The 24,769-nt window shown below is 44.0% G+C and overlaps 1 protein-coding gene across 6 annotated transcripts in view; it reads left to right on the top strand.

Moving 5' to 3' along the window:
• Positions 1-24,555, top strand: part of PHF21B (PHD finger protein 21B) — a 2,393,713-nt gene extending 2,369,158 nt beyond the window's left edge. For all 6 annotated transcript variants that reach the window (XM_044088084.1, XM_044088083.1, XM_044088082.1 and 3 more), the window contains 2 exons: positions 14,966-15,069; positions 22,569-24,555. In XM_044088084.1, the coding sequence (XP_043944019.1) occupies positions 14,966-15,069; positions 22,569-22,793 (329 nt within the window). In that variant the 3' untranslated portion in view covers positions 22,794-24,555. The remainder of the gene's footprint in view (positions 1-14,965; positions 15,070-22,568) is intronic.
• Positions 24,556-24,769: the final 214 nt, after the last annotated feature.

Here is a 24,769-nt window from a genome sequence, read left to right as displayed (position 1 = left end):
AACCTGAGGATTCCCTGTCTGTCTCAACGGGGAAGCCCTCCAAGGCATCGAGGTCTTCGGCTCCGGCTTCTGAGCCGAGACCTCAGGTTGTTCAACCTTTGCCTTTATCGGCTCCGGCTGGAGCCGATAAGATTCAGTCCACAGTTTCTGTGGCTCCCTCGGCTCCGGCCGGAGCCGAGGTTATCGAGGTACCCGTGTCGGCTCCGACAAGATCTTCGGAGCCGACAACCAGAAAGAGGTCTAGGTCACCTTCTCTTGGCTCCGTTCATTCGGCTCCAGGTTCTCCCCTGCTGTCTGAGCGGGCCAAAGGTCTCATTCCTCTAGGTCATCGAGGTTGTCCGATCATGACCTTCAGAGGGTGGTGAGTCGACTACTCAAGTCTGAGGCACTGGCCCAGATGCTTCAGAGCCCGACTCATCAGTCGGTGCCTGTCCCGGTCCATCAACTCCTTCCTCCTTGACTCTCTTGAGCTCGGGCCGGGTGTCGGAACCGAGACTGTGGTCACCTCGGGCCGAGACAATTGTCTTCGGCTCCGTCGTCGGCTCCGTTTTCTTCCATGGAGGAATCTCGGCGCGGACTTCCCTCGTCGGCTCGAGGGGTGAGTGGCATCGGACCCTTGTCCGACCCCCTCTCCTCTCGGTGCTTGGCGCTGGTGAGTTCGGCTCCGACATCGGCCTCGGAGCCATCACTGTCGGTGCCGAGGGGTCTTTAGCTCCTCGGGCGGGGACCTCTGGCTCTGCCTGACAGGGGTGCTTCGAGGTCATGCGGAGTGTGTTAGAGCCTGGCTCTACTCCACAGTCGGCTCCGTCAGCCCCTCCCTCTATGCTGCCTCAGGGTAAGTCGACTCACTCCCTCATCCCGGACCGGAGAGAGCCAACTCCTCAGGAGCCCCTGTGGGGATTTCATCCTCTTCCGATGCCTCTCCTGATTTGGCAGAAGAGCCCCCTCGGAAGAGGAAGTGCAAGAGGAAGCACATTGACTCACCTGAGTCTATCACGTCCGACACAGATCTGGATGATTCTGAGGGTTCGGCCCGTTCCCCTTCTGAAGATGTCTCTTTTGCAGACATTCTGGAGATCCTTAAACAGAGGGGAAATTGGCCAGCCCTCAACCCTTCGGAGGACGAATCTGTGTATCTCGAGGCGTTTGGCTCTCGTCCTTCCACCTCCTGGGTGTCCCCCTTGACCCCTTATGCAGGTGGTTGCTAAAAGGCATGGGCGGCTCCTGATTCAGTGGACCCCACTCCCAGGAGACCCTCCAAATTCATCACAGCTCCAGCAGACAAGGAATTTTTATCAAAAGGAGTCTCTGTGGATGCTATGGTGGTAGCTGCCGCCACAAAGAAGGAACTGGCTGATCCTTCAGTGCCTGTCCATCCACCTAACAAGGAATCTAGGTCCATGGATAGATGCGGGAAGCGGATGTTCTCCTCAGCGACATTTACTATGCGTTCGCTGAATTACCTGTGCCATTTCACTCGTCTTCAAAGGGACTTGATCAAAGCGAGTGAAATGTTAAGAACCCTACAACTGCGGGTTTCAAGAAAAATGAACACGCAGCTGGCTATCCTTAATTCTATTTCCAACTCCTCCATGCGCCTCCTCTCTTATGCGGCCGATGGAGCGAGCAGAGCCGCAGGAACAGGGGTAGCCTTACGTAGGCACGCCTGGATGCGGCTATGCAATTTTGCGGAACCTTTCAAGGCGTCTTTCACAAACTCCCTTTTGATGGATCATCCTTTTGGTCCACAAGTGAAAGAAACCCTGACTAGGTGCGAGACAGATGGCAAGACCCTTTCTGCCGGAGTCCGTTTTCCACTCCTTCTAGGCCTTACCCCAAAGGCCAGAAGGGGGGAAAGATGTGGTTCCGTAAACAATCTCAAGGGACTTCGCCTGACGCACAGAGTCGGTTCCCCGCCAGAGGCAGAGGGGGGAACAACAATGGTAGATGTCGCCCTAGAGGCAGAGGGGGTCCGCAGAACCAGGGCAATCGAGAAACGTCTTCCGATAAGCCCTTTCAGCATCCCTGAGGTGTTGCCCGACTGCCCTTCTTCGGAGGCAGTCGGGGGAAGATTGTCACTGTACCCAGAAGCCTGGCTATCCTTGACACAAGACAAATGGGTACAGTCCATCATTTCCGAAGGTTATTCTATCCCCTTTCTTCGTTTTCCAAGTCAGTCAAAAAAATCCCTTCCAGAGGTTCCACCCGCTCAAAGGGATATAGCAGCTTTGGAAATTTCAAAACTGCTTGCAAAAAGAGCTATTCAGCCAGTGCCAGCAGACCAGCTAGGATCCGGAATCTACTCAAGGTTCTTTTTAGTTCCAAAGAAAACAGGGGACTGGAGACCAATTTTGGATCTCAGCATCTTGAACAGATCGGTCAAGAAAACAAGATTTCGGATGGTCACGCTGCAATCCATTCTTCCCCTGTTGGGAAAAGGAAACTGGATGTGCTCTATAGACCTTCAGGACGTACTATCACATAAAATGAACAGGCTCCAGAAGATTCCTCCGCTTCAGGCTGGGAACCAGTCACTTTCAATTCAGGGCCCTGCCCTTTGGTCTCACCACTGCCCCCCGGGTGTTTACCAAATGCATGGCAGTGGTAGCTTCTCACCTGAGGCGACAAGGATTCCAGGTGTTTCCATATTTGGACGACTGGCTCCTCACAGCTCCCACCAAGCATCTCCTTTTGATGGCCAGAGATTACACTTTTCGCGTCTGTCAAGAACTGGGTATCTCAATAAATTGCGAAAAGTCTGTTTTGTCGCCTTGTCGTACTATTACCTACATAGGCGCAAATTTAGATACTGTAAACATGTCTGCAACACTAACGAACCAAAGGATATCAGACATTCAAAAATTGGTGTCTCTTCTTCTCAACAACAACAGAGCCAAGGCCAGGTTAGTTCTAAAGGTGTTGGGAATCATGGCAGCGGCCATACCTCTCCTTCCATTGGCCAGATACCACATGCGGATCCTTCAATGGATGCTTTTTTCTCAATGGTCATACCAGGAACTTCCAATGTCTCACACCATTATGATCACACAGGCGTGCAAAAAGCATCTCATGTGGTGGATGTCTTCCCCCCAGCTCCTGTTGGGGAGACCATTTGTTCCACCTCCTCCGGTTGCTACTCTGACAACGGATGCCTCCCTGATCGGGTGGGGGGGGCATTATCAGGGCAGGACAGTTCAGGGCACATGGCAACCAAACGAATGCCACTTGCACATAAATGTTCTGGAGATGAGAGCAGTGCTTTTAGCGTTGCAAGCCCTTCAAGACTCTCTTCCCTTGGGAACGATTGCAATCCAAACAGACAATATGTCTGTAGTGTGTTACATCAACAAACAAGGCGGAACCAGATCATACCCCCTGTGTCGAGAAGCACTCAGACTGTGGCAATGGGCGATTTCTTCTCAGCGTTTTCTGATAGCAATGCACATCCCCGGGAAGTTCAATCACATTGCGGACAAGTTGAGCAGAGCTATACTCATGCCTCACGAGTGGTCTCTGAAAGACTCTGTAGTGAGAGAGATATTTCTCAAGTGGGGTCAGCCTTGCTGCGATCTTTTTGCTACTCCCCAAAACAGCAAGTGCAGAGAGTACTTCACTCTATTCCCTTTACCAGGCCAACCCAGCAGGGACGCTAGTCCAAGTTTGGCCCCGGGGACTTCTGTATGCATTTCCTCCTTTCCCACTGATCACTCAAGTAATACAGAAAGCTATCGCTCAGAAGGCCTCATTGATCCTCATTGCTCCTTACTGGCCTCGACAAGTGTGGTTCCCCTTTCTACATCAATTTCTTTTGGAGCGACCGTGGAATCTGGACCTAGTTCCAGATCTTTTGATCCATCAGTCGGGTCAGTTTCATCGCTCCCTCCCCTCTCTGAACCTCACTGCTTGGTTCCTCCACTTCCAACCGTAGCCAGGCTTCCTCAATTATCTCACTCTGTTAGAGATATTTTGATAGCTTCCCATAAATCTTCCACTCGAAAGATTTATTTGAGTAAGTGGAAACGCTTTTCTTTTTGGGCACAAGGAAAGGACATAGATCCTTTCACCGCTTCCATCCAACTAGTCCTTGATTTTCTAGCTGAACTCTTCCATGCAGGTTCATCTCCATCTACTCTTAAGGTTCAATTGGCAGCTATTTCTAATTTCCATGTGGGTATTTCTGATTCTGCCCTAATGTCCCACAAACTCTGCAAAGCCTTTTTGAAAGGAGTTTTTCTTCTCAGACCTCCTGTAAGAAATCCTCCTTCTCCTTGGGACCTAAATTTAGTTCTTGCTTCTTTGATTCTTTCCCCTTTCGAACCTGCAGCTTCATGTTCCTTAAAGTTATTATCATGGAAAACTCTCTTTCTGGTGGCTATCACATCAGCTAGAAGAATTTCAGAACTTCAAGCACTCAGTTGTCGTTCTCCTTACCTTGTGTTTCATAAGGACAGAGTTTCCCTACGAACTAACCCGTCCTTTTTGCCTAAGGTGGTTTCAACATCAAATCTAAACCAATGCATTGACCTCCTGTCTTTTTCCGAGTATTCAAATAGGTCTGAACAAAATTACACTACCTGGATGTTCATCGTCAATTAAGGTACTACTTGGACAGGACGAAACTATTCAGAAAATCTGATCAGCTGTTTGTCTCCTATGCGGAAAGCAGAAAGGGACTTCCAGTTTCAAAGGTATCTTTATCCAGATGGCTAACATCTCTGATTACCCTTGTTTATGAGATTAGACACCAGAAACTGCCTAATAAACCTAAAGCCCATTCCACCAGAGCTTTGGCTACTTCTCTAGCCTTCCAAGACAGACTGCCTATTGACACCATTTGTGCAGCGGCTACTTGGGCTACTCCTCACACTTTTATTTCCCATTATAAGTTGGATTTAGCTTCTAGGCATAGAGCTAATTTTGGTTCCACTGTTCTCAGGAGTCTGTTCCGTTAGGCCACCCGGGACAAGGTGCTAGGGACGCGGTCCCATCCAGCAAGAATGAAGGCGAGATAGACAACAACATATAGAAGTTATGTTCTTACCATAACGTTCCATGTTAGTTGTCTTCTTCTCGCCTTCTTCTTGCGTCCCACCCTCCTTCCCCCTGGCCTGGACAGACCTAGAGGAGTTGTGATCGTGACCTCTCTTTCTACCACCTCTTTCTTAGCCATATGCTATTATGCATATTTCTTGTTTCAGGATGTAGGTCACCCTTCTTCTACCTGTTGTTAGAGGTGGACTCTGTTATATTTATTCTGTTTTATACTGTTACTATCATAAGCTGGGGTTAGCTTACAAACGAGATCTGAGGTAACTCTCGCCTAGCATTGTGGGATATAAGGGGAGCCTCGAGCCGGTGGAACCAACTCTCGAGCTTTAGAGTGGCGGAGCCGAGGTCGGCTCCGAACCCATCCAGCAAGAAGAAGGCGAGAAGAAGACAACTAACATGGAACGTTATGGTAAGAACATAACTTCTATTTTGCAATGTGCTTTTGATTCCTTGGAGGCCTCTTGCAGGGCCGCTGTAACTGGATCTGTGATAAGAAGACATGCTTGGCTCAAGGGGCAAAATCTGCCTGATCATGTTAAAGCTAAATTGTTGGATGCTCCTTTACAGCAGGACAGTCTGTTTGGTAATCAGGCAGAAGAAGTTTTAAAACAGATGGAAGACAAAGCTAAATCTATGCAAACTGTAAAAGATTTCTTGCAAGTGCAGCCACTCAGGTTCAGTAGACACTGGCCTACTAAGAATTGGTCCTTTCCAGTGTCCAACAGAGCCAGTCAGGTGAAACCCAGACGCTCCAAAGGCTCCAGGTTTCAGTCACAAGGATCTTACAGGTGAAAACAATGGGGTGCCTCCACCTCCAAATCAGGAAGTAGCAAAGCACCACCCTACAGTAAACAGTCTCAATGACTTTCCTCTGCCATATCCAAGCACTTATCTTTTGGCAGCCCCTTTAGGGAGAAAACTAGCACTTCATGCTCAAAATTGGCATCTAATTACCCAGGACAAGTGGGTCTTAAATATAGTATCCCAGGGGTACAGATTTCATTTCCACACATTGCCAATTCCAAATGGATGGCCAGATCAGTGGGCAGAGGCCCAGAAACAAGTCATTTCCCTCATGGATATGGGGGTGATTCAACCAGTACCAGAAAAGGAAAAGGGACAAGGGTTTTATTCAAGACTTTTCCTGGTACCCAAAAAAGACAAATCATGGAGTCCAATTCTGGACTTATCCATTCTAAATACTTTTCTGGACATTCCAAAATTCAAAATGCTGACTTTACAACAGCTGCTGCCTATGCTAGGCAAGAATGCCTGGTTGGTAACTCTAGACTTAAAAGAGGCATACCTGCATATCCCAATTAGGGAATCTTGCAGAAGATACCTCCGCTTCAAAGCAGGCTATTTGCATTACCAGTTCTCTGCACTGCCCTTTGGCTTATCCACTGTGGCCAGGGTCTTCACAAAGTGCCTGGCACCAGTAATTTCATTTTGCAGACAAAGAAATATTCAAATTTATCCATATCTGGACGATTGTCTCATTCAGGCAGATGACAAGGACACTCTTCTCCAGCATCTGGTGTTTGTAAAAAGGCTTCTAGCATGCCTAGGGTACACCATAAATGAAAAGAAATCACAACTGGTACCCACTCAAATAATTACATTCCTGGGTGCAAGCTTGACTACAACTTCCCAGATGGCTTACTTCATGCCAGACAAATAAAATTCAATTGACAACATACTTCAAACAAGTGGCAACAAAAACCCAGCTATCTGCAAGACAAATTCTGCAAGCTTTGGGGGTTCATGGCATCCTGCATTCTACTAATTCCATATGGAAGACTGCATATGAGGAAACTTCAGTGGTACCTAAAAAGTTTATGGAGTCAACATTGTCACAGCCTGGAAACAATGATTCCTATCATTCCTTGCCTGCAGCAAGAGTTCCTATGGTGGGCAAAGGCCTGTCACCAAAACAAGGGACTGTCATTCATTCCACCCCCTGCCACCCAAACCCTGACTACAGACGCATCAGATTATGCTTGGGGTGCACATCTGGCAGAGAGATGCATTTGCGGCAAATGGAGCCCAAATCAAATGCACCTGCATATCAACCAGAAAGAGATGCTAGCTGTACAGAATGCTCTAACAGCCTTCAAGGACTATCTTCATCTAGGGCAACTACTGATAAAGACGGACAACACCACAGTCATGTGGTACATAAACAAGCAGGGGGGTACCCATTCCTACCCCCTTTGCAGACCTGCCATGGCTTTGTGGAACATGGCCTTGACTTACCAAATACATCTACAAGCTCAATTTCTGCCAGGAAAGCAAAGTACTCTGGCAGGCGAACTAAGCAAAAATGCTATGGACCCACACGAATGGAAACTGGATCCACAAATCTTAAGTATATTGATACGCAAATGGGGGAGCCCAAAGATAGATCTTTTTGCCTCACCCCGAAACTATCAGTTAGACAAATTCTGCACAAGAATTCATCACAAAAAAGCATGGAAAGTGGATGCTGTATCCTTCAGCTGGAAAAAAACTGTCAGTCTATGCCTTTCCCCCTCTACCTCTGCTCTCCAAGGTCTTACTAAAAGTCAGACAGGAAAAAACAAAAATGATTCTGATTGCTCCAGACTGGCCTTGCCAACAATGGTACCCGCTCCTACGCAGTATGTCACACCTTACTCCGTGGTACCTGCCTCAGACACCTTATCTACTGTCTCAGCAGAACTATCAAATTCTGCACACTCAGCTCCAAACTCTGAATCTTGCAGCATGGTTAATCAACTAATTTCACCAGTTACATCTCTCAGCAAACCTGTGATGGATGTCATTTTGGAGGCTAGAAGGCCTAGTACTAGAAAATCTTATGCTGATAAATGGAAAAGATTCTGTGCCTGGAACCAAACACAAGGAATAAACACAGCAATTCCCAATATTCCACAGATTCTGCAATATTTAACTGAGATGCTTCACAAGGGCCTATCCTTTTCTTCCATAAAAATCCATGCCTCTGCCATTTCAGCTCATTACAACACAGAGCCTCCCTCTTTTCTCATCCCCTGCTAAAGCAGTACCTCAGAGGGGCCAAGAATTTGAGACCTCCTAGGAGAACAGCAACTCCTGCATGGGACCTCAATTTTGTGTTGGAAAAACTCACCCTACCTCCTTTTGAACCAGCTGCTACTGCAGACATAAAATTTCTCTCTTGGAAGACAACTTTTCTTTTAGCAGTCACTTCGGCTAGAAGGATTTCAGAACTACAGGCTCTCATGGCAGTGGAGCCTTTTATTATCTTTTACCTGGACAGGGTGGCTGTCAGGACCAATCCATCCTTTATGCCTAAAGTGGTATCTAGTATGGCTCTTAATCAGACCATTCATCTGCCAACTTTTTTCCCAAATCCACAGAACAAGGGCGAGCGGATTCTGCATTCATTGGATGTGCACAGACAACTAAGCTTCTACTTAAACAGGACAAAATCTTTAAGAAAATCTGAACAATTACTGGTGACATTTGCTGCAGGGGCAGAGGGAAGGGCTATTTCAAAGCAGACTATTTCAGAATGGATAAGCCATTGTATTCGTTTTTGCTACATGCACCATGGTAAACCTGTCCCCAAGGGAATCAGATCCTATTCCACCAGGGCTGCATCTACTTCTGCAGCTTTTCTCAGAGGGGTTCCTACCAGAGACATTCTAGAAGCTGCCACCTGGAGCTCAGTTCATACGTTCACCAAACATTACCATTTACCTCTCTTCCCTAAATCCAGAGCAGGCTTTCCCACTGCTATCCTGCAGGGCCTTATAGCTGCTTCTAATGCTGTATAATTCCATCCTCCCAACCATAGCTTTGGGATTCTACCCAAATGTAATGACTGCAACAGTGAAACACGAAGAACATAGTACAGTTGTGTACACTTACCATAAATGTAGATGTTCGAGTGTTTTCAGTGTTGCAGTCCTGGTTACCCACCCGCCAGCCCCCTATTTTTCACTTACTATACCTCTTCTTTCTTTTGCTATGCTCAAAAGCCTTTTTGGTGTATTTGCTTTTATTTGGAAGTATATTTTTTGTATTCCAAATTTCATGCATAAATATATATATATATATATATATATATATATATATATATATGTTTTGCTCCCCATTTGGGGGGCACCTGACATCTGGGGTAAGAAAAACTGATGAAAATGACGTCGGCTGCATGTTTTATACCCCTAACGACCTGACGTCATGGAAGAAGGGACAGCAACTGACGCAGGACCCAAGACTCTGTTAATCAGGCCGACTGAGGGCAACCTCCCAGCAGTTACCCAAATGTAATGACTGCAACAGTGAATACACTCGAACATCTACATTTATGGTAAGTGTACACAACTGTACTTCCTGCTTACCCTCCCTCCAGCCCCCTGACGTCTATTGACTATACCTCTATTCTTGCTTACTATGCTTAATGCTTTCTGGTGTATTTACTTTTTTGTTGGAGGTGTAACCTTTTATATAATTGCTTCCCATTATGGAGGCACTTGACATCTCAGGCAAGAAAAACTGATGTTATGGCACTGGCTGCATGCTTTATACCCCATACTACCTGACGTCATAGAAGATAAGACAGCAACCAATGCAGGACCCAAGACTTTGATAATCAGGCTGACTGAGGACTACTGCAAGCAGATAACTCAAATGTAATGACTGCAGCAGTGAATACACTCGAACATCTACATTTATGGTAAGTGTACACAACTGTACTATCTATCCTGATGCCTTACGAGTGGTCTCTGATTCCTTCAGTAGCAGAACAGATCCCATGCTGCGATCTCTTTGCATCTCCTTCCAGTGCGAAATGCAGTGAGGTTTTTGCTCTGAACCCCCTGCAGGGGGAAGCCCCCAGAGACACACTAGTACATGCTTGGCCTCCCAGTCTTTTCTATGCTTATCCTCCCCTTCCTCTTATGTTGAAGTTTCTTCAGAATGCCCAAAGGCTGGGGAGCACTGTGATCCTCATCGCCCCATTCTGGGCTTGCCAAGTTTGGTTCCCCTTACTGTGGTCTCATCTGGTAGTTCCTGCATGGACATTGGATCCAGTTCCGGATCTTCTTGTTCATCCCTCAGGGATTACTCACCCAGACCTGGACAGTCTGAAGCTCACGGCTTGGCTGCTCCAGTTCCCATGATCATTAGGACTCCCGGATTGTCATCCCCATTTAAATCGATTTTGGTAGCGGCTCATAAATCTTCTACCAGAAAGGTGTATCGGAGTAAATAGAAATGTTTCTCAATATGGGCCACTCAGCGGACCTTGGATCCCTTTAATGCACCTCTTTCAGCAGTCTTAAATTTTCTGGCAAGTGTATTTCATCAGGGTGCCAGCTCATCTACAGTTAAAGTCCAGCTGGCAGCTATTTCTAATTTTCATGCGGGGGTGAACATGTCTTCCTTGGCGTCTTCCAAACTTTGTAAGACTTTCCTTAAGGGTGCCTTCTTTCTTAGACCTCTGGTTAAGGACCCTACACCTCTGTGGGATCTTACTGTAGTGTTACAGGCATAAGTCTCCACACCTTTTGAACCTGCGGCCTCAGTTGATTTGCAATTTGTGACCTGGAAAACTGCCTTCTTGGTTGCCATTACATCAGCCAGAAGAGTATCAGAACTCCAGGCTCTTTCTGTCAAAGTGCCTTACATGATTTTTCACAAAGACAGGGTGTCATTGCACATGAATCCATCTTTCCTTCCTTCCTAAAGTAGCCTCGGAAGCCAATATTAATCAAACTGTCAATTTGCCAGTTTTTTTTTCTCCCTAACTTTCAAAATAAAAGGGAGCATGAGTTGCACCTGCTAGATGTTCATAGACAACTGAGATTCTGCTTGCACAGGACGAAACCTTTTCGTAAATTTGATCAACTATTTGTGTCTTATTCTAAACCCTTCTTAGGTAAGCCAATTTCTAAGGTAAGCATTGCTCGCTGGATCTCCCAATGTATTGTTCGAGCTTATGCTGTTAAAGGAATGTCTCCTCCGGGACAAGTGAAGTCACATTCTACTAGATCTATGGCTACGTCGGCTGCCTTCTGGTCTAGGGGGTGTCTGCACGATATCTGTTCGGCAGCCACTTGGTCCTCATCTCATAACTTTATTTCACACTACAAACTGGATATTGTGTCTAGAAACAGAGCATCATTCAGCACTGCAGTGTTCCAGAATATCCTTCCATGAGGGCCACCCAGGAGTTTTTGGTAGCTGCGGACTCTGTCCTACAGGTTGAAGACCAAATGAAGTAAACTACTTCAGATAAAGAAGTTATGTACCGACGATAACATTCTGAGTAGTTGTACTTGATTTATCTTCAACCGTCCCCCCCCCCCCCTCCTTTTTCTCCCTGACCTTGTTACTCAGTGAAGGTTGAGAGACCCTTGGTCCTGTCTGGGACCTGGAGTTTTTTTTTTTTTTTGTGGCTCACGCTTGTGATAAGGTTCTTTTGGGTCGGGTGTTTGGTACTATTTAGCAGCAAACTCGATCTGAAGGGAGAAGGGAGAATGGGGGTATTATGGATAAGGGGAGGAGCTTGGAGCTCAGATCAGTAGCTGGAAAATGCGACCGTGTCAGATCCAATGTTGATCCAAAACCTACAGGTTGAAGACAAATGAAGTACTACTCAAATGAAACGTTATGGTGAGTACATAACTTTAATTGTTTGTAATATTTAGTAAACAACATACAATATCTCAGAAACCAGTCATGTTACATACCGCTGGCAACATTTTGTTCATCCAGCACTAGCAGAGAGCTTTCACACGAGTCTAAGCATGTATGTCTGTGCCACTTGGTTATTAAGATATTTAGAGAAATATAACATTCATGACAATATAACTAAGTATTACATGGGCAACAATTAATATCTCTTTACTTGCACTAGACAGAGGACAAGTGCAGTTTTACTCTACATCAGTTGCATAGCTAGGGGAGGGCTAAAGAGGCAACTTCCTCAGATGCAGTGTGCTAAAGGGTTTGATCCGATTGACCATCCATCATCCTGACCACTGGCAGTGCAATACTAGCCAAACATGAGTACTGTAGTGTTTGTGGTTTGTAGTAAGTAGTTTGCTACAGTTAAATGCAAAAAAAAAAAAAAAAAACATTTTTTTTTTGTAAACTAAAACCTGTGCACTCAAGCACTTTGTACAGGCTATAAACTGAATCAACCAGTTTGCTACAGTTTAAATGTAAAAATAAATATGTAGCAAGTTGTTTGCTACAGTTTAAAAGAGTTTTTTTAAAGTAAAACCTGAGAGCACTGCAGTGCTACATGCAGGACATAAATTGTAGCAACTGTTTAAAGTCATTTATAGCAACCAGTTTGCAACAGTTTAAATGTAAAAAAGAAAAAAAAAGCTTTTTTTTTTTTAAATTAAAAACTGAGTGCTGTAGTGCTCTATGCAGGATATAAACTGCAGCAACTGCTTGCTGCATTTCTAGCAAGTAGTTTTCTACAGTTTAAAAAACAAGTTTTTTGTTACTCTAATGTAAGGATGTTGGGGGCAGAGCACAGTTAGTAATAGGACCTGCATAGCTACAGCAGGAGGAAGGCGGGTTAGCGTACCAGTAAAAGAAATATTTTTTTTGCACTTGATTTGAATAAGTTGGGTAGATGGGGTATAGATTGAATACTCTCTGCAGGAAGCATCCTGCAAGTTTTGCAAAAGTCCTTTTTTTGAGATGAGGGGTTGTGGTGTTGATTGAGTCAGCTATGCTTCTGTTTTCCACCACATAACCTTTAAGAAGAAATATTTCAATAACTTGCATGCAGCATGGTTTTGGAATTATTAATAGGCCACATTATTTAGGATCAGCAGGTCAGAGTAATGGCGAGTGTGGAAGAGAGGTGAAGAAGAGAATACAGGCAAGGTGGAGAAGAGTGTCAGGAGTGATCTGTGACAGACTGGTACCAGTAAGAGTAAAAGAGAAGGTCTACAAGAGGGTAGTGAGACCAGCTATGTTATATGGGTTGGAGATGGTGGTATTGACAAAAAGGCAGGAGGTGGCAGAGTTAAAGATGTTAAGATTTGCACTGGGTGTTATGAGGATGGACAGGATTAGGAATCAGTATATTAAAGGGGCAGCTCAGGTTGGATGGTTTGGAGACAAAGCCAGAGAGGTGAAATTGCATTGGTTTGGGCATGTGCTGAGGAGGGATGCTGGGTATATTGGCAAAAGGATGCTAAGGATGGAGTTGCCATGTAAGAGGAAAAGAGGAAGGCCTAAGATAAGGTTTATAGATGTTGTGAGAGAGAGGGCATGCAGGTGGTTGGTGTGACAGAACAAGATGCAGAGGACAGGAAGAAATGGAAACATGATTGGGAACAGCCGAAAGAAGAAGATGATTCCTGCAGGTGTCAATAGGATGAAACTATATAGAACTCAGAGATGAGTTTCACAGTCTCAGCTGTATAGATGATTGCCTTTCTCCAGTAAGAAGATAAGCCTTTTCCGTGATAAACAAATGTGGTGTAATGAGACCCTTTTTTGTGTTAAGTAACCATCTGCTGCCATTTTACTAGTTGTTTTTTTTTGGGGGGGGGTGGTCATTGGTAACCAGAATTTACAAAATGCAGTTATTTCATTCTAGGGCTTTTTGAAGGTGCTGAGACTTGGAAATACTTCTAGTTATGAACAAATGGGAAAAAAAAATGAATGAACAAGCTTGTTTAGGAATGGACTGTGGTGGCCCTGTATAAAGTTGAAAGTGCTAGAAAGAAAGAGAGATGACAAATTTAAAAGAATTTATTTTTCTTTAAGAACTCAAGCAATACATAATTCTAGATTTTATATGCTAAAAGAGTACAGTCTTGTAGATTGTCACAGGTATTTCAGTTTAAGTTTTGTGAGGGCCTCTTTGTATCATTGTCCTAGGGCTTCCTTTTGTTGATTTTTCTCTGCTCTTGACCAGATCATAGTTTTCACGTGGGTTGAAGTCTTTTTTTCCATTGCACATATTGTAAAACTGCCCTTCTCAGCTGCAGGGGTAATTTTTGCCTTTATATAATGCACCTCTTCATCCTTCTAAGATCTGTGCCACTACCCAAAATGTAAAGTTAGCACAAGTCACATTACTAGAAACCTGCATTTTAGTCACATTTGGTTCAGTTCAGACTCAGATAATTGTAGCCGTTTGATCAAGTCTCATTTAGTCACACACCATGGCTGTACTGATTCCAAGATCACAAAACACTAAAGATAAGGACATGTTCCCATTACCCGAAGGCTGAATGATCTCAAAATATCAGCAGCTGAGAGATGCAGTCTTTCACACTGAGTAGAAATGTATTTTGTTTTGTTAAGGAAATGTTCCTTTTACCCCCAAGGGTGAACAGTCTGTTAGTAGCAGTGGTTGTCATGCTTATTTTCTTGTAGAGTAAAAATGATGTATTCTTTTATTTTTATTTTTTTTTTAAGATATCAGCTTTGTAAGATAAATCTTTTTTTGGCATGGTATTTGCTCCTTCATTTAATAGCCGTGAATTCAGTTTATTTACAATGATTGAAAGTTTGACTTTTTCTTTCAGGAATGTTTTTATCACCACAGAATGATCAATTTAATTTTCATTAGCTGTAAAGTCTGGGTGTGGGGGTTGTGGCACCAAGCTGGGTACATTAACAGAAGTGTGGGGCAATTTTGAGAAGGCTGACACATCCAAATCTATTAATGGATAACCTAGGCTAGCTAGTGTTTTAATGTCAGCCTTGTCTTGTATTACGGCTGTTGTATGCACTTATTCATTTGCTGTGGAAAATGAGGAAAGAGTACCTTGCATGTATATTCCTATTGTAATACTGACCTTTGAGATGATTTTCTTTGTTACTGTACAGTGCACAGAAGATTGTATCTGCAAAGTAATGTTTTTCATTCTACTAACAGTTCAAATCTGAATTATTTTTCTACCACTAGTGAAAGAAGAAGAGAAGAGAAAGTTACTAACGAGAGGCAGTGAACTTAAACATGACCACAGTCAGCTGAAGGAGAAAGATCGGTTCCTTAGTAGTGCCATAGTGGTAATAATTCAAACATCAAAGAAATTTACTTTTATTCAGACAGATTGCATATGTTGATTAACAAGTAGATACTACTGGTTCTAGCACTGTTCACTTCATGGCAGCATTTTGTCACAGGTTGATATGTTTTCTTTTTGGTACAATTCAATTAACTATGACTTCCTTTATAACAAGTGAGAATAGCACATTGGTACGGACTCAAGTGACTGAAGCTAGACTCTTGTTTTAAGTTCTGGTCCACTTCGTCCATTTAGTGTTAATTTTTGCAAAAGCCAGAATTGAGAAGAATAGATGGTACAGGCTGGTATGTAGTTCAACAGACAGTAAATGGGTAACACTCTTTTTCTATTTAAAGAACATCTTAACACATTTGGAGGTAAGGTCTGATGTTAAGTTGTCATTCTCGCCTTCATTCTTGCTGGATGGGTTCGGAGCCGATCCTCGGCTCCGACTCGGCCTATACTATAGCTCAAGAGCTATTTTTACCGGCTCGAGGCAGCCCTATAACCCACAATACCGTGTGCTAACTCCCTAGATCTCATTTGCCGCTTCGCCATCGGTTTCAATCAGATCCGAGGTGGGCAAAGTGGTATCCGCTCCAAAACCTTCATCGGAGCTGACCCCAGCGCGCAAGCGCTCTAGATCCCCCTCACTAGAATCCGTCTGATCGGCTCCGAGATCACCCCTCCTATTGGAGCGGAGTCATAGGACTCACTCATCTAGGTCATCCAGGCTTTCCGACCACGATATTGAGAGGGTGGTCAGTAGGCTCATAAAATCTCAGGCACTAGCCCAAATGCTCCAAAGCCCATCTCACCAGACTGTGGCTCCTTCGGTACTGCTATCGATTCCTCCTCCGATTCACCTCTCGAGTTTGGAGCCGGAGTTTGTCGGAACCGTAACCTTGCCCACGTCAGAGCCGATACTTCCACCTTTGGCTCCGGTGTCGTTGGCTCTGACTTCTTCATTGGTTCCGTCCGTGGAGAGGTCCGGGTGCCAGGACTCCATTGTCGGCTCCGAGGGGGCGAGTGGCATCGGACCCTTGTCCGACCCCGCTCTCCCTCTCGGAGCTTTGGATCTGGTTAGTTCGGCCCCGACATTATTCTTGGAGCCTTCTCTGTCGGTGCCGGGAGCAGTTCGGGTCTCTTCGGAGCCGGGACTGCCCTTGGTACCTGATAGGGGAGCATTCGAGGTGATGAGCGTGCTGGACCCAGTGTCCCCTCCAAGGTTAAGTTCTGCAGCTCCTCCCTCTACAGTGCCTGTTATGGTCTCTGGCCATCCTCCTGCATCTGACAGCAGAGCTCCAAAGCGTAGGGTACCCACTTTGGGTGTCTCCTCCTCTTGCGAGGCCTCCCCTGAAGCTTCAGGGGAACCCCCTAGGAAAAGAAAGTGCAAGAGGAAGCACATAGACTCCCCCGAGTCTGTCATGTCGGACACCAACTTGGATGAGTCGGAGGGTTCCCCGAGATCCCCCTCTGAGGATGTCTCTTTTTCAGACATCCTAGAGATCCTGAAACAGAGGGGAAATTGGTCCACTCTCAAACCCTCTGCTGACGAGTCAGTTTACCTTGACGCTTTTGGATCTCGCCCTTCTACCTCCTGGATGTCTCTCCCTTTCGACCCACTAATGGAGGAAGTGGCTAGAAAGGCATGGGCAGCTCCTCATTCAATGGAACCTACCCCTAGGAGGACCTCTAAATTTATTTCTGCTCCAGAGGACAAATCCTTCCTCACCAAAGGTGTTTCAGTTGGTGCTATGGTTGTAGCAGCAGCCACTAAGAAGGAATTGGCTGATCCTTCTGTACCTGTTCATCCTCCTAACAAAGAGTCCAGGACCATGGACAGGTACGGCAAGTGGACATTTGCTTCAGTGACCTTTACTATGCGATCGCTGAACTATTTATGTCATTTCACCCGCCTTCAGAAAGACTTGCTCAAAGAGCTCGGTGAAATTGTACAGGATCCTTCTGCTGTGGGGTATCAGGACAAGATGAACTCCCAGCTGGCCACCCTGAATTCCATTGTTAACTCCTTCATGCCGCTTATCTCCTACGCAGCCGATGGAGCGAGTAGGGCCGCAAGCACAGGTGTTGCGTTGTGACGTCACGCTTGGATGCGACTCTGTAACTTTGCTGATCCCTTCAAGGCGTCCTTCACCAACACCCCCTTTGATGGTTCAGAATTGTTTGGACCTTAGGTGAAGAATACCCTCACCAGATGCGAGCAAGATGCTAAGACTCTCTCTGCCGTGGGAGTCCATTTTTCCACACCTTCTAGACCTTATCCTAAGGGACAGAGGGGTGGAAAGATGTGGTTCCGCCAACCACAGGGAGTCGCGCCTGCTGCATGTGGTGAATTTCCCTCCAGAGGCAGAGGGGGGAACAATAACAGACGCCGCCCCAGGGGCAGAGGGGGTCCACAGAACCAGGGTTCCAGGGAATCTTTCCCTGACCAACACTTTCAGCATCCCTGAGAAGCTTCCCGACTGTCCGCCTTCGGAGGCAGTCGGGGGAAGATTATCTCTGTACCCGGAAGCCTGGCAATCCCTCTCCCAAGACACATGGGTACAGAAGATCATATCCGAGGGTTACAAAATTCCCTTCACTTCCCCTCCGGTACAACCGCCAAGACCCCTACCAGATGTACCACCCGCACAAAGGGGTCAGGCACAGCTAGAAATAAAAAAGCTGTTAAAAAAAGAGTCATCCAGGCAGTCCCAGCAGATCAGCTAGGGTCCGGAATTTACTCCAGATTCCTTTTGGTACCAAAAAAGACTGGAGACCCATTTTGGACCTCAGCAGATTGAACAACTCTGTACAAAAGACAAAAGTTCGGATGGTAACACTGCAGCCCATTCTACCCTTCTTGGGCAGAGACAACTGGATGTGCTCGTTAGACCTCCAGGACACGTACTATCATATAAAGATACACAGGTGCTCCAGGAGGTTTCTCTGCTTCTGGCTGGGAACCAGTCATTATCAATTCAGAACCCTGTCCTTTGGTCTCACCACAGCCCCCCGGGTGTTCACCAAATGCTTGGCAGTGGTCATGGCTCACCTGAGACAAAAAGGATTCCAGGTGTTTCCATATCGAGACGACTGGCTCATTTCCGCTACCACCAAGCAGCATCTTATAATGGCCAGGGATTACACTATACAACTTTGCAACAATCTAGGTATTTCTATAAATTTTGCAAAATCCTCCTTGTCGCCTTGTCAATGTATAAACTTTATAGGCGCCGTGTTAAACACCACAGAAATGTCTGCAACATTACCACCTCAGAGAGTGACAGACATAAGGCGGAATGTTCAGTCCCTGTTTCAGTCCAACAGAGTTCAAGTCAGGCTAGTATTGAAAGCGTTAGGCCTCATGGCAGCGGCGATCCTTCTACTCCCATTAGCCCGCTTCCACATGAGGATCCTTCAGTGGATGCTGTTTTCTCAGTGGTCCTTTCAACAGCTCCCAATGACTCACAACATCTTGATAACCCCATCATGCAAGAATCATCTCTCCTGGTGGATGGTTTCCCCGCAGCTTTTTCAGGGCAGACCCTTTGTTCCCCCCCCCAGTGGCCACGGTGACAACGGATGCCTCCCTGATCGGGTGGGGGGGGGCACTATCAGGGCAGGACGGTCCAGGGCACATGGCAACAATTAGAATGCCACCTGCACATAAATGTCCTGGAGATGAAGGGCGGTGCTTTTAACGTTGCAAGCCCTTCAGAGCTCTCTTCCCACAGGGACTATAGCAATTCAAACGGACAATATGTCTGTGGTGTGGTACATCAACAAGAAGGGCGGAACAAAGTCCTACCCCCTATGTTGAGAAGCACTCAGACTTTGGCAATGGGTGATTTCCTCTCAACGGTTTCTGATAGCAACGCACATCCCCGGGAAGTCCAACATCATAGCGGACAGATTGAGCAGAACTATCCTCATGCCTCACGAGTGGTCTCTAAATCAAGTGGTAGCAGACAGAATATTTCAGAAGTGGGGCCAGCCTTGCTGCGATCTTTTCACAACTCCTCAAAACAGCAAGTGCCTCGACTTCTTCACACTCTTTCCTCTACCAGGCCATCCCTCAGAGATGCTCTTGTTCACGATTGGCCCCGGGGTCTTTTATATTTCTTTCCTACCTTACCATTGATCCCGCAATTAATTCAGAAAGCAACCGCACTGAGATCCAAAATGATCCTCATTGCTCCATTTTGGCCTCGACAAGTATGGTTTCCATTCCTGCACAGTTACCTACTGGAACAGCCATGGCATCTGGAACCCCTTCTGGATCTGTTGACCCATCTCACGGGCAAGCTGCATCAGTCTCTTCATTCCCTCAACCTCACAGCTTGGTTGCTCCACTTCCAGCCATAGCCAGGCTTCCCCTTATTTCTCCTCCTGTCCGTGATATCATTCTGGCTTCCCATAAGTCCAATACTAGGAAGACGTATGCGAGTAAATGGAAGCGTTTTTCGCTCTGGGCACAAGCTAGGTCCTTAGATCCTTTCCATGCACCCATTCATAAGGTTCTAGACTTTCTGGCAGAGCTCTTTCATTCAGGGTCATCGTCAGCCACTATCAGGGTACTATTAGCGGCCATTGCTAATTTTCATGTGGGGCTCTCAGAAACAAATATTATGTCCTACAAACTCTGTAAAGCCTTTCTCAAGGGCATCTTTTTGCTTAGACCTCCAGTTAAGGATCCGCCCCCACAATGGGATTTGAATTTGGTTCTAACGTCATTGATTCTGCCTCCCTTTGAACCCGCAGCCTCTTGCTCCCTCAAGCTTCTTTCTTGGAAAACTCTGTTTTTAGTAGCCATAACATCTGCCAGAAGGGTATCGGAACTTCAAGCCTTGTCTGTCCGTCCCCCTTATTTGGTTTTTCACAAAGACAGGGTAACTCTCAGAACAAATCTTTCCTTCCTACCGAAAGTGTTCTCTGAAGCAAATCTAAACCACTCTATTGACTTGCCTGTCTTCTTCCCAGACTGTTCCAACAGGGCGGAACAAAAATTACATTCATTGGATGTTCATCGCCAACTACGGTATTATCTAGACATGACAAAACAACTCAGAAAGTCAGACCAGCTCTTTCTCTCTTATGCTGAAGGAAAGAAAGGGCTTCCAGTATCAAAGGTTACTCTTTCCAGATGGTTGACATCTATTATTACCTTTGTCTATGAGTTGAGACACAGGCAACTTCCGTCTAGGCCTAAGGCTCATTCAACCAGGGCACTATCAACATCAACGGCCTTTCAAGCAAGGTTACTATTAGATGCCATATGTGCAGCAGCTACATGGGCTTCCCAACATACCTTTATTGTCCATTACAAACTTGATATAGCCTCCAGAAATAGAGCTGACTTTGGTTCCACCGTACTCAGGAGTCTGTTCCATTGAGCCACCCAGGACTAAGGTGCTAGGGACGCTTTCCCATCCAGCAAGAATGAAGGCAAGAATGACAACTTAACATTAAGAAGTTATGTTCTTACCATAATGTTCCATGTTAGTTGTCTTCTTCTCGCCTTCTTTCTTGCGTCCCTCCCTCCTGCCCCCTAGCCTGAACAGACTTGAAGGTCTCTGAGTCCTTCCATTTCTTGAGATACAATATGTTACATTTCCCCGTATCTCTAGTGTTACTAGCAGGGAGTCCGTACTTGGAAATGAGGATTATAATAATAAATTTATACTGTGTGTTAGCTACCAAACGAGATCTGGGGAGTTAGCGCATGGTATTGTGGGTTATAGGGCTGCCTCAAGCCGGTAAAAATAGCTCTCGAGCTATAGTATTGGCCGAGTCAGAGCCGAGGATCGGCTCCGAACCCATCCAGCAAGAAAGAAGGCGAGAAGAAGACAACTAACATGGAACGTTATGGTAAGAACATAACTTCTTATTCAGGATGATGTGCATCAGCTTATGTCCATTATTAAAAACTATTTTAAAGAATTTCTTTTTTCAACAGAGTTCCAAGTACATTAGCAATCTTTACATTTTCTTCCAGTTTTTATCCCAATTTATTACCATTATCCTACTGTATTCCTGCTCAGTGGCTGAAATGAGGCCCATTTTTGAATATGTTTGCTGTGCCAGTTAACAACAACTTAAATCAGTGGCACACTGCAAGTTTCTTGCATATTGTGATACAATGCTTTATATGACTGTAACAACATTTAAAGAGATTTAATTTTCTTTTTATAATTTTAGACTGCCCATTATAACAGATTATATCTTTGTTAAACTCTAATAGTCTGCTTTATCGGTTGCTGCTGAATAGCAGCCAGCATCTTTCTGCTTTCTTTCACCATAGTATAAGACATAAAAGGCATAACCGCTAGAATGCTACATTTTCCAAAACAGTCTGTCTAGGTTGGAGTTGAGCATTACTAGCGTACAGACCATAAAACAAAATCATCTGGACTGTGATGGAAAGTTCTCTTACCTACAGTGGTAAACAATGTACTAAGGTTTCTGTATGAAGTAAGAAATGATATTGGTGCAAAATGAAGGTTGGTGAAGTTGGAAGGAGGACTGTTGAAAGTGATATGAGAAAGTAATGTTTCCCTGAACCAGAGTTGGATCACTTAATTATATTGCTTGTAGAACTAGTAATGTCAAAATGAGTATTAGATTTCAAATTTATTTATGTGTTTACCAGGTAGTGTCCGAGTGGGCCAGGGACCTGTTTACATTGGAGACCCAGGGAGAAATGCTCCATGACAAGTAATAGTAACATAGTGATGATAAAAATGATCAGCAATCAACATATTGGAGAGTGGAAAAAAACATGTTCAATGAGTATAGAAAATATAAAAAGATAAGCAAGTTACATACTTGAATACATTTCACTAAGCATAGCAATATGTAATTACAAGATAATAATACCCTTTTGAAGTACAGGTAGGAATGTAGTATAAGTAAGATATCACATGCGAGTTAGAATAATAGCGATGAAGTGTAAGAGTGGGAGTTATGAGATGTTAGTATGTGGGTAATTCAGGTTAGAGGGGTTGCAAGATGCAGGCTCACAGTGTTGCAGCAAACATGCAAGGTAAGGTCATTGAACATCAGGTTAAATCTACTAAGCTACACTTTGCATGGACATACTTGATTTCTGGATTATCCAAGTATTACTGTCCTTCTGCTAGACCCACAAATACTAATGCTAATACTAGATTGCTTTCTACATGCCATGAAGTTGTACATCTGTAAGACAATATTGCAGCATACATATAACACTCACTGCCATGATTGATTTTCCTGATATAATTTGTGTTTTCATTTATGGTATATAGAATTAGCAATTGTGAAAATCGAGAATGGACATGTTTGTTATACTGAAAACTGTAACTGTTCATATGGGCATAATCAACCAGGGAAGTGGAAGTGTTAAAGAAAATATTTTTTTTTGGAGAGAGCATTTTTATTCTTTTCTATGTAAATGATACAAGCACATAACACTGCAATTTGATAATGAGTTGGCATTTTGTTTTATTTTTGCAGAAATGTCTTGAGCAGAAAAACAACTTGCTGGTACAGCAGAAAGGAATACAGTCTTCTTTGGAACGTCTCAAACATCTCATTAGACTGATACAGAGTGAACAAATGATTCAGGTTACCATGACAACCACCACCACCTCCTCCCTGCTAAGCATCCCTTGGATCAAACCTTCAGCCACCTCTGCCACAGTACAAAAAGCCTTACAGCAGTCACATGGAAACAAGTGACAAGAATTGTGAAAATGTGACTACAAAGTCATATAAAAGAACTTTTATTGACATTTGGGTACTGTGGAACTTAAGGAACTTACCAATGGAGTTTGTAGGAAACTGTTGCGGCCAAATGTGTTCCGTGAGCAGTTTGACCTGCAGTTTCTATTGCTACCACCTTCAGTGCTTATGAGATTTTTTTATGTTGGCCTTAAATGTATTTATTAATAAAAATGAACAAAACTGGGTGATAGAAGAGAATAGTATTCTTTATGGAAGACATTTGCAGTTCTGCATATAACATATCAAAAGAGAAGGACTAGTGAGCTAGTAGCAGTAGCTGGTAAAAAAAGGTTATTTAATAGCAAATTCAAAATTACAAAGATGCATTTAGGACTATATACAAATACATTCACTTAGAAACATATAAGATAACTCTTTTAACAATGTCTGCCATATCTGCTCAGATTAAATGGGAGGGGAATATATGGTTTTGTGGTGTAGGTCTCCTCAACAAATAAAACATGTTCAGTATTAATATAGTTGAGATCTGCAGATATTAAATTACTTGTATGAAGGTAGCATTTGCAGTGGAATACTGAAGTATTTTCATTCTGATGCCTGTGTATATGCATTTGAAAGTATTTGAAGAGGTATGACTGTAAAACTCAACTTAATTTGCAAGACTTTTTACTTATTTTGCTATTAATGTATTTTTCTCATGGAGTTTTTTGTGCAAGATTAAGCATATACCATAATAGTGGATATTTTGGCATTCTTTTAGAACATTTTCATTTTCTTGCCAGTACAGACAATATGCCAAAAAGACTTTCAATTTTTGTACTACATTTTTATTGTAAAATATGTAATGTGAATAGCTGACTTTTTCCTTGCAGAAATATCTGCAACATGGTACAGATAATGCCTCAAGTAAAGTTCCTCACTTTGAATATATCAGAGTTCTGGGGACTTACAGATACAAAGGATTTGTGGATTTTGGAGACTTCTTTCTTTGTGTATTTGATAAAGATGTCTGGGCTAATGTAAAAGTGAGAAGATTCAAGAACACCTACTTGTTTTGCTGGTTAGTCTTCCTGAAAAAAGGGTCAGTCTGGCACCTTAGTAGGCCATAGGACATTGCTGTAATCCTGAGGCCTACCCTGGTAGTTAGTGATGGGCAACACAACTTTTCTGTTTTACATTTTTTTTTGTTTAATTAACTGTGCAGGTTGAGATTTTGTTTCTCCCCAGACAAATAAAAGTACTGACCGTATATATGACATATCATAGTGCCACGTGTCATAAGAAGAAGATAATCATCGCAACAGGTGCCCATCACTACAAGGCAGCACACGGTCCCTTCAACTGTTTTCACAGCTCCGGGCAAAACTGTGCAGTATACAGATCTATTTTAGTACACTTAATGCTACGTTGATCAAGATTTTTATATTCTTTTATTGAAGAACAGAACAAAGTAAAAAAAAACAAAAAAAAAAAACCCAGTTCAGTTACATTGTTTATTGAATGCCAGTTATCATTCTGATGTGGCTTGCAATGTGAATGTTTTCAGATTCACTGTTTTTTTTTTATTGGACAAGAAGAGAAGTTGGACAGAGAATTATGAATATGTTTTCTGAAGAAATGTTATGAGCTGTTAACAATAGTGTCTGAAAAAAAGAGGACTGTCCAGTGGATGGGGGTGTATAGGAAACAAGTGTTTGTCTTAAATATGCCAATGTAGTCTTACTTCTTTTTGATGCATTAAAATGAATTGAACTTTCTTGCCTTTGTTCACTTACTAAGAAACACTTGAAAAAATCATTGGTTAGATTAGCCCAAGTAAAGGAAAAAAAAAAACGTGTTTTTTTTTTTTTTCCTTTTTGCTTTAATGGGATTGTGTTGTCTGTCACACACAGTGTCAGAGGTTCAAGTGACAGCTCACCTTGGGGGTATTTATGTAACACCCTAGTTTTGTAGAAGGGAATTATAAATGG

The sequence above is a fragment of the Protopterus annectens genome, chromosome 11.part0 (genome assembly GCF_019279795.1).
Source record: "Protopterus annectens isolate FY-2018-M chromosome 11.part0, PAN1.0, whole genome shotgun sequence".
Taxonomy (NCBI): domain Eukaryota; kingdom Metazoa; phylum Chordata; order Ceratodontiformes; family Protopteridae; genus Protopterus; species Protopterus annectens.
This window is presented reverse-complemented; position numbering and strand designations above follow the sequence as displayed.